Source organism: Manis pentadactyla, chromosome 5 (genome assembly GCF_030020395.1).
Source record: "Manis pentadactyla isolate mManPen7 chromosome 5, mManPen7.hap1, whole genome shotgun sequence".
NCBI lineage: Eukaryota > Metazoa > Chordata > Mammalia > Pholidota > Manidae > Manis > Manis pentadactyla.
Window position 1 is genome coordinate 26,381,021 of NC_080023.1, and position 11,080 is coordinate 26,392,100.

The window sequence follows — 11,080 nt, forward strand, 5'->3', positions numbered from 1 at the left end:
TCCCACCCAAATCTGTCTTCTTACCAAAGAAACCAGTCCAATTGGATTAGAGTCCCATCTTAATGGCCTCATTCTGCTTTAATCACATCTTTAAAGATTTTATCATCTTCAAAGAGTCATATTCTGAGGGAATGTGGAAGAGCCTCCACATACAAATTTTGAAGGGATGCAATTTAACCCATAACAAAACATCTTTTTTTTTTTTAACTCAAACATCTCTAGAGATAGTAATTCTTATTGACTCTGAATATATGAACAGGTAACAACATAATGCCTGAAAAGTTGATATCCACTCTATGAGCTATAATGAATTTAACAAGATAATGCCCATATTATGAGTCTTCGGCATTATTCAGCAATCCAGAATGCCCTTTAAAGCTCCCATATCACCCTATTTCTTCTATTAAAAACCCCAGTGTACAGATTTTTTAAAAACAAAATTACCAATCTATGGTGAGCTTTGAGCAAGAAATTCTATTGCAAGCAGCCAACATAAACAAAAGAATTAAGTCTCTACAATTTTGTTTCTTCTGATTTAAATTAGATTTATTTACATTTTGTTTTCCACTAATGTACATTCATTTCAGTCCTTTGAATAATTCAGCAGCAATGAATAGGAACAATACAATAATACATAAACTAGCTTATACAGTCATTTTTATTTTTATAGGGCATACTGTGACCACTAAATTAATAGTTGGTAGTTAGAGTTCATCAAATAATATTTCTTTTATCTTCTTGACTATGTTCTTTATCATAGATAAATAAGTAATTTATCTTCCTATGAAAATTCAGTTGGTCACCTAAAACATGAAGAGAAAGAAAATAGACATTTAGTCAAAATAAGCTGTAAAGGTAGCTCAGTCTCAAAGATTTTTTAAATAAAACACCTGCATCTATAACCATAGTAACCTATTTAAAATATTTTATTATTGTAGCAAATATTGTCAGAGTTGTTTTTTATTCTTCTTAAGTTCTTAATACTAGGCAAAGGAATTTTAGATGAAAAACTGGATAGATATAAATTAAGTTGTTGAAGCAGTCTCATAAATAGTCAAAATGTCAGGAATGATTTGGGAACTTATGATTTTATAGGTGTCTTTAATTTTTTTATCTGTAAGTTATAGGTATGAATTTAGTAATCATGAGAATAAGCATTGACCCATTTGAAGAGAACTAAAAACAAAGTACAAACACAACATAACTTTGGGGGAAAATCCCAGGACAAAATACGTTTGAAACTGAAATCAATCAAAGGGAGAAATAAAGTGGGAGAAACCTGTTTATTGCTTACAGTCGTCCACTTCCTCTCTCCCTTGTCTCTCATGACCTGGCTGCAGAAGAAGGAACCACACTGAATTTCTCAGGTCCAGATATACCCTCGCTCACCCTTGTAATTACCTATTGATATGGGATGGACTACTTCTCTCCACCCCCTTGAAACACCTATTGATATGGAGATGCACTAAGGCCAGGAGAGAGATTCTGGAAATATTTCACTTTTATCCACACACAAACACTGAAAATATTGAGAGTGAATCTACTATTTAAAAGAACCAAAAATAAGCTGAATTAAACCTGAATTCCTCTTTTTCTCCTGATGGTTTCTTGTTATGAATATTGGATTACTCTGTAATCATAATGAAATATATTTCTGTCTTCTTGTGAGGTAACAGGGTATCCTTAAGCACAGACAAATACACACACACAATATTGAACTCTAAAGACACTAGTTCTAGTCCTGTTTCTGTCATTTACCTAGTTTGAGACCTTTGTCAAGTAAAAAAATCAACAAAAACAACAAACTAAGAAGCAAACCAAACAATCTGGGGCTTAATTACCTCATTTGAAAACAATAGAGTATTAAGTTCTTGTCTCAGAAATTCCTGTCAGATTCAAAATCTGCTACCCCCAGGAAAGGCCTTTTAGGGCAGAGAGGGCATGAAAAGAAGGTCTTGAAATTTTTTTCTCTCACCCTCCAGTCTCCTATCAGAGCCTTCCATTTGAACTGAGATGCAGAGAGTGCCCTAATGATGTCATCTACAGAGGCCAACCTCCCTGGATACAAAGTAAGTGTTCAAAATGTAAATGATAAACCTGTGGTGGGAGAGAAGGAGTGAGCCAAATAAAGAAACACTTGTACACTTGGCAAAACCATGATCTTAGTAAATCCCACTCTCTACCTATTCCACACCTGCATCACACATCTGAATTTGACTGGGGGAAAAACCTAAAAAACACAATGAATAGAAACATTTATATTTATGAGGACTAATTTCAACTGAACCCTTTTTGTTGAAGGAAATAATACTACACTCCTTTTAACCTGTTAGTTCACTTACATGCCTAGGAGACTTTTCCATACTTTCTCCCTCCTTCTTACATTTTCAATACCTCCTCCCCAATCCTTGTTCTTACTGATGACTTTATTTCATATGTCAGTGAAAAAAATTAGTGTTCTGAAAAGTATCTTTATAGACTTCTTAACCCATAAATAGATCTTTCAGTGTCTGTGGTCAACTCTAATGCCTTTCACCTTAACTTAGGTGAGCCACCATTTCCCTATCTGTAGTCAATCTTTCTGCTTAGGAGTTAGATGCTATCTGGTCTTACACACTCAAAACCTTTGCTTCAGAAATTCCCTCTCCCTTATATGCTGTCAACATTTACTCCCTAGAGGATCATTACCATCAGCATATAAAAATGCTATTTTTCTTTAATAGTTATGTTATCTTTCAGCAGGTTTTGATATAATCACTCACTCCATGTATAGCAAAAATGTGAGTAATGAGAATGTCTTTGTTATTCTTGATGGGCCTCTGGGACTGTTGGATTCTCCCAGAGGAGAGCGCCGCCCCAAATCACTCACAGAAGGCGTCTCTTGATGCAACAAGCAAGAGGAATTTATTCAGAGACCAGCTAGCTGGGGTCCAAGTGTCAGCCCAATGCAGCGGGTCTCAACAAGGACCCCAAGCACTTAGAGTCAGAGGTTTTTATAGCATTTTCAAAAAGGGCAGTATTTTTCCACAAGCACATCACATTGTTTTTCCAAAAAACACATACATTTTGGCTGACACCACATCCTGGGGGTCTAGTGAGATAAGATCACCCTCAGAATGTTAGGGTGGTTCTTAGTAAGGTAAGCTTGGTATGTATGATTAACTGATTGAGGTTGGCTAACTAAAGGTCACTGCAATCAACGCTGGCTGACTAACTTGTTTTTCAAGGTTCTAATATTTTCCTATTTTCTTCCTTCTAGGTTAGAAAATGGTGTCTAAGCTTTTAAGATGGCTATACTTATGCTAACTTTCTATCTTCAATAAGGTTGATTCTTAGTGAAGGATTCTACATTTCCCACTTCCTTTTAAGGAGCATTCCAATCATGGAATGCTTGTGTCCTCTTGTTGTGCGAGTGAATGATACTGTTGCCTCAACATTAGCACTTGAATGGTACTCACTCTTTCTCTAACAAAAGTTATCAGCTGATTTAGTATACAGGGTCCTAAAGTGAGGAGTAGTATAAGAATAAGTAAAGGCCCAGTCAAGGTGGATATCAAGGTTGTAAGCCACGGAGATCTAGTAAATCAGGACTCAAATAGCCCTTGGCCGGCCTCCTGTTCTCTTTTCCTTTGGTCTAACCTTTCCCTAAGTTTTGACATTGAATCTCTTACTATTCCAGAATGGTCTGCATAAAAGCAGCATTCTTCCTTTAAGGCTGCACACAATCCTCCTTCTTTTAAAAACAACAGATCTAATCCTTGCCTGTTCTGCAAGACTACTTCAGACAGGGAGGTTAGAGATTCTTCAAGTTTGGTAATGGATTGTTCTATAGTCTTTAGGTCTTCATCAATTGCTGTCCTCAATCCCGCATAATGTTGGTTCCCTTGGATAATGGCGGCTGTCCCTGTTCCTACTCCAGCTGCGACTCCTATTCCTAATAATACAGCTAAGGTCAGCGAGATTGGCTCTCTTCTATACCTGTGTTTTGGTTCAAATTCAGCTACGAATGAGAAATCATCATGATACATCAATCTAGGTACTAATTGAACCATGATACAGAAGTTGCGGGAAGAATTGAAGGCGGAAGTAGAGACACATGGGGTCAATCCAGTATTACAGGCCCACCACCCTTCGGGAGGAGGGACTAGATACTCATTTTCACCTGAGGAATTTACGGATATGGTTTCATTACACAAAGCTTCATGAGTGGGGGGGACTGAACCTAAACATTTCCCCCTCCCAGTCACCTCGGTCAGGGTCAGCTTCTTATGGCTTCCCCAGCTACAGATCTCGTGACTGGTCGTTCTGTTAAAATTTCTCAACAGCCCCAATCCTTCATAGTAAGGAGGTCCAGAGGAGAAACACAACCAACAGGATTTAGTAGTATTAGGGTTGGTGGTGTTTAGAACTTGGAAAGCCCCCTCAAGAAGATTGAAGAGGCGTTGTCCAGTGTCAGGAAAGGGGGCTATTTGGTCAGGGGTGAGGGCAGCAGAAATAGTGGTAGGGTCTACCAGAGGCACCGGAGTCTGTTTCAGGATCGAGGCTGGGAGACGCGGTTGATTTCTTAGGACAGAATTAGGTCCTATTGGGGCAGCTGGAAGTGTCTCAACTTTAAGTCGGACAGTAAATATGAGGCCTTTGTCATCTCCAGATCTATAGTATCTAAGTCCCCACTGTCGTCCAGTGATCCACCCATCATACTGGCGTCCCTTATCACTGAACGTGATATTTAAGGGGATACATAGTCCTGTCCATTCACAGTTGGGGGATGTGTGGTTCTGGGCTACTTTAAGGAGGTCCCAGTCAGACACAGGATTCCAATAAATGTTACCCGTAGTCTCACAGCCCCAAGAGCTACAATAAAAAGATTCCAAGCCCCCACACTGTCGGGCTAGTTGATGGGTTCGTCCGTCACGGGGGCAGACATAGAAAGTAGTGGCTTTTGTCTTATTTCGAACGTCGGGTGTACTGCATCCAAAACCGGCGGGCCACCAGCCGCTCACTAGGGGGTGATTGAGAGTTTTGTGGGCGTGTTCCCAGGGTATATTGGGTATATCCCAGGTATCTAACCCAGCAACCAGGGCACAAACATCGGGGTGGAGGGACGGCCACCAAGTCTTAAGGGGGGGCAACCTTAGAAATGGACCACACTACCTCTCCTGTTTGAGAGCAAACTTGCCATGTCAGTAACCTGGGTTCATGGGGATTGGGGTTCTGGAGGGTTGGAAGTAACTGGGCCATCAGAATCATCAGTGACACAATCATTCTTACATAAGTGAAGTTTAAGAGGGTTATCAGTTCGAATTACTCGCCAATCCGGGCCTGGTTGAGGCGCTCTCTTTAGATGTGAAGCATGGACCCAGGAGGAGATGCCATCCACTTTCACAGCTGTGGGAGTAGTCAAAAGGACGATGAAGGGTCCTTTCCACCGGGGCTCAAGATTTCCCGTTCGGTGTCGTCTCACGTAGACAGAGTCTCCCACTTGGAATTGATGAGGTACTGAGATGTCCTCTGGCCAATAGACTTCTCGGATAGAGGCCCACACTTCTTTCTGCACAGCTTCTAGAGCCCGTAACCTTTCAAGCAGAAACTTATTAGTCACACATTCAGAGGATGTATGGAGGTGAGCTGCATTTAGTGGAGCTGGAGCTCCAAACATTATTTCAAAAGGTGTTAATTTAAAACGGCTGGGGGTGTTTCTGACTCGAAATAAGGCGAAAGGAAGGAGGACTAACCAATCACATAAACCAGTCTCTATGGATAATTTAGTCAGGGTCTCTTTTAGAGTTCTATTCATCCTTTCTACCTGTCCTGAGCTCTGGGGTCTATATGCACAGTGAAATTTCCAATCTGTCCCCAGGATCTTGGCCAATCCCTGACTTACCTGGGCAACAAAGGAAGGACCGTTGTCAGAGCCGATTACCTTTGGGATCCCGAACCTGGGAAATATTTCTTCAAGGATCTTCTTGGACACCATCTGAGCTGTCTCAGTTTTGGTGGGGAACGCCTCTGCCCATCCTGAAAAGGTGTCTAGGAAAACTAGGAGGTATTTATATCCATACTTAGCAGGCTTAATTTCAGTGAAGTCAACTTCCCAGTAGGCTCCTGGCCGATCTCCTCGAAGCCTCTTTCCGCATATTACTTGATGTTTGTTCACATTTACTAATTGGCAAGGAACACAATTTCTTACAACCTCGTCTGCCAATTTTCCCAGACCGATGACATGATAAGGGGAATCTCGAACCAGGGTCTTTAGATTATTGGCCCCCAAATGTGTCAACTGATGTAATTGCCTTAAGTATTCTCCTGCCTTTTTCTGGGGCAGGATAATTTTCCCATCTTCTGATTTATACATTCCAAGGGGTGGGGATTTTTGGATCCCCAACTTGTCCATCTGAGCAAGATCCTCGGGGGTATACTGAAAGTTCTTACTACATGTGGCTTCTGGGTACACCTGGAGGGGTAAGATGTTCGTTCCTTGGGCTGCTTGTTTTGTGGCTTGATCCGCCCTTCTGTTTCCTTGAGCTATTAGAGAGTCACTTTTTTGATGCCCAGGACAATGTATTATTGCTACTTCTCTAGGTCTATGGATGGCTTCTAACAGATCTAAGATTTCTTGTTTATTCTTAACATCTTTCCCGGCAGAAGTTGGCAGCCCTCTCTGTCTATATATATAGCCCCGTGTATGAGCAGTGGCAAAAGCGTAACGGCTGTCAGTATAGACGTTAAGTCTCTTACCTTCCGCCATCTTTAAAGCCTGAGTCAGGGCGACGAGCTCTGCTCGCTGTGCAGAAGTGCCCGTTGGGAGTCCACTGGCCCACACAATTCGGTCATCATCTACTACTGCAGCTCCTGCCATCCTTTTACCTCCCATGATGTAACTGCTCCCGTCTGTGTACCAGGTCAGGAGTCCCGGTCCTTCTAAGGACTGATCTCGTAAGTCCCGACGGGTCCCTGTCTCCTCAGCCAGGATTTCCTGGCAGGTATGAAGCACTTCTTTTCCCACATCAGGGAGCAGAGTAGCCGGATTTAGGATGGCAGGCGGGGCAAATTCCACACGTTCACGATTCAGGAGTAAGGTTTGATAGTGAGTCATTCTGGCATTCCACATCCATCTTTCGGGTGGTTGTCGAATTACGCTTTCCAGCACATGAGGAGCAACCACAGTGAGTTTTTGTCCCAGCGTTAGCTTGTCAGAATCTTTAACTAAGAGGGCCACAGCTGCCACTACTCTCAAACAAGTGGGCCATCCACTACTCACGGGGTCTAATTTTTTAGACAAATAGGCGACAGGTCTCTTCCAAGGTCCCCATTGTTGGGTCAATACTCCTCGAGCCACTCCGTTCTGTTCATCCACGAAAAGGATAAATGGCTTAGTTATGTCTGGCAATGCCAGAGCGGGTGCCGAGAGGAGGGCCTTTTTGATATCATCAAAGGCTTGTTGTTGTTCAGATCCCCAAACAAACGGGGCTGCTCCTTTAGTGAGGGGATACAGAGGGGCAGCCAAAGAAGCATATCCGGGTATCCATAGTCTACAAAACCCTGCTGTCCCCAGAAACTCGCGAACCTGGCGTGCAGTAGTGGGAACCGGAATCTGCGTCACAGTCTGCTTTCGGGTTTCAGTAAGCCACCTTTTCCCATTTCTCAGGGAGTATCCCAAATAAGTCACTTGTTGTTGGCAGATCTGTGCCTTCTTAGCAGATACCCTGTACCCCAATTTGGCAAGCTCAGCCAAAAGGGCTCCAGTGGCCTTTTGGCAGGTTCTCCGAGTAGGGGTGGCTATCAATAAGTCATCAACATATTGTAACAAAGTTACCTGTGGGTTAGAAGCTCGGTAGAAAGCCAAGTCTTGATGTAGAGCCTCGTCAAAGAGGGTGGGTGAGTTCTTATATCCTTGTGGCAAACGAGTCCAGGTCAATTGTCCAGTAGTTCCTGTGGAGGAATCTTTCCATTCAAAAGCAAACAGCGGTTGGCTGCTCTGGTGCAAGCGCAGACAAAGGAAAGCATCCTTTAAATCTAGAACTGAATACCAGGTGTTTTCCGGGGCCAGGGAGCTTAGTAGGTTATAAGGATTTGGCACGGTGGGGTGAATGTCCTGTGTCCTTTTGTTAACTTCTCTTAAATCTTGTACTGGTCGGTAGTCTCCCGTTCCTGCCTTTTTTACAGGCAGCAAGGGGGTGTTCCATGGTGATTGACATTTTACTAATATCCCCTGTTCCATAAGCTTCTGGATATGTGGCCTAATTCCATCCCTGGCTTCTTTACTCATTGGATATTGTCTCACAGTTACTGGTAAGGCTGAAGCTTTTAGTTCTATGACTACAGGGAGCTGGTTCTTGGCGAGCCCCATGCCGGCCGTTTCCGCCCAGGCTCCTGGGAACCGGTCAAACCACTCCTGACTAATTTTGGAGGGCTCCGGTCCCTTAAAAAGACGGTATTCGTCCTCTAATCTTATAGTCAGGACGCTTAAGCTCAAAGGTTTATTCTCTTGATTGGTCACCAGAGGTTCCCCAGCTTGAAAGGATATTTGGGCCCCCACTTTGGTTAAGATGTCTCTTCCTAACAGGGGTGTGGGGCATTCCGGTATGACAAGGAACGAGTGGTTTACTCGTCCTACTCCTAAATCCACTGTTCTCTGGGTAGTCCACACATATTGTTTCTGGCCTGTAGCCCCGATCACCCAAGATTTTTTATCAGAGAGGGGGCCCTTTGCCTGAGTCAATACAGAATGTTGAGCACCGGTGTCTACCAGGAACTCAACGGGTTGCCCCTCCACTCTCAGAGTTACCCTGGGCTTGGGGAGGGGCTCCGAGCCCCGTCTTCCCTAATCCTCGTCTTCCAGCAGGGACAACACTTTCTTCGGAGGCTTTTTTAGTGGCTTTTTAGGGCATTCTTTTACCCAGTGCCCTTTTTCCTTGCAATATGCACATTGATCTTTATCCAAAGGAGGCCGGTTGCCCAGGTGCCCTGCCTTACTGGTTCTGCCGCTAGAGGGTGGGCGTCCCTTACCTTCTACCACTGCGGCCAAGATCCTTGTTAAATTTTTCTCATGTTTCCTGTCCCTTTTTTCCTCTTTACTTTCTCTTTCCTTCTCCTTCCTCAATTCCTTTTCTTCCTCAGTCTCTCTCTTATGATAAACTTTCTCAGCTTCTTTCACTAAATCTCTCAGCGACAAATCTTGTAAGCCTTCCAATCTCTGAAGCTTCTTTCTAATATCGGGTGCTGATTGCCCAATAAAAGCAAGAGCCACTGAGGCACTGTGTTCCTCAGAAGTGGGGTCAAAGGGAGTATACCGCCTGAAGGCTTCCATCAGGCATTCTAAGAACACTGCAGGCGCCTCAGCGGCTCCCTGACTAACCTCTCTTACCTTGGCCAAATTGGTGGGGCGCCTTGCGGCCCCGCGAAGACCCGCCACCAGAGCCTGGCGATAGATGGTTAGTCGCTCCCTACCTTCTGGAGAATTAAAGTCCCAGTTGGGTCTGGTCAGTGGGAACCCCCTCTCTATATCATGAGGGAGTTGTGATGGTCGTCCGTCAGCTCCAGGCACGTTCTTTCGTGCTTCCAGGAGGATCCTTTCTCTTTCTTCCGTGGTGAAGAGCACCTGTAAAAGCTGCTGAAAGTCATCCCAAGTGGGCTGGTGAGAAAACATTAGGGACTCTATCAGTCCAGTTAGTTTCTGCGGTTCTTCTGAAAAAGGAGGGTGGTTAGCTTTCCAGTTGTATAAATCAGCAGAGGATAATGGCCAATATTGCAGAGGTTGGAAAGGCGGGTCCCCTTCCTCTCCTAGGATGGGGGCCCCATAAGATCGGAGGGGAAAAATACCCGGCGGGTCCACTGCGGCCCCTCGGCGGCGTCGAGTTCCCTGGGCCGGTCCCGGAGGCGGTCCCATTGCCCTGGTGCCTGAAGTTAGAGGCAGTGGGGGCGCTGGGGCTGGGGGCACCTGGGCTGGAGGTGCCGGGGCTGAGGGCTCCGGGGCTAGAGGCACCGGGGCTGGAGGAGCTGGGGCTGGGGCAGGAGGGTAGGGAGGGGGATCATCAACCATGAGTAAATCTTGAGTGTCAGGGTGAATTTTGGTAGTTTCTTTTCCCTTGCTCTGAGGTTGAGCCTGGGCCACTAAGACTCGAGAGCTCATTTTCTTTTGCACCCAGGGCTTTACCCAGGGTGGTGGATTTTCCACTAACTCCTGCCAGACCACAATATAGGGTTGCTGATTCGGATGTCTTTGAGACGAACTCTGAAAAACAACAGCTTTTACTGCAAGTAAAGTGGAGAGGTCAAAAGTCCCCTCCGGGGGCCACCCTACATTAAGAGTGGGCCACTCGGAGGTACAGAAAGTCTGCCATAGCCCCGTCTTAACTTCTACTGACAAATTGTGTGCCCTCGCTCTCACTTCTGTCCAGTGATCTAACGTCAGACTGAGTGGAGTCGTTACCGTCTGTCCCATGGTCAGTATAACAATTATTAGACACGTACAGAACACAAAAAACAGAGACACACAGAGATTAGACACACAGCGGCCCCACTTAGTTTTCTTCAGATTTCTGACCAAAAACCGAAAAGAATCAGTGGGCTGATACTCTTGGCGCCCGAATATCAACCTTATCTCATCAGATTCACTTTGCTGGAAAAACAGATGAGAGGCCACCAGGCGTCCCTGGCCCTCCAATCTCCCTGAGGCGTCCCCCAGGGTTGCAGCCTGCGGTTCTCCAAGTACCTCTACCGACCGCAGTCTCGATCCCTTTACAGGATCGGGACGACTGCCAGACAAGGGTACCCCTTTTCAGAATTCTGACCGGTCTTACCAAGAAACAGAAAACAGAACACAGACAACTCAAGGCGTCACTTAATCTTACCTCTCCCCCCAAGGGCGACTTTCAGGAGTGAAACGGGGCGAGCGCACAATCCTGGACGAGCCCCCAAATGTTGGATTCTCCCAGAGGAGAGCGCCACCCCAAATCACTCACAGAAGGCGTCTCTTGATGCAACAAGCAAGAGGAATTTATTCAGAGACCAGCTAGCTGGGGTCCAAGTGTCAGCCCGACGCAGCGGGTCTCAACAAGGACCCCGAGCACTTAGAGTC

General features: G+C 44.9%; 1 protein-coding gene across 1 annotated transcript; it reads right to left on the reverse strand.

Annotated features, from left to right (window-relative positions):
• Nucleotides 1-2,183: 2,183 nt before the first annotated feature.
• On the reverse strand, nucleotides 2,184-10,444 carry LOC118922124 (uncharacterized). The gene is given in 4 exon segments (XM_057503227.1): nucleotides 2,184-2,230; nucleotides 4,373-5,002; nucleotides 5,272-10,005; nucleotides 10,093-10,444. Coding segments are annotated over 4 exon segments (5,763 nt in total).
• Nucleotides 10,445-11,080: the final 636 nt, after the last annotated feature.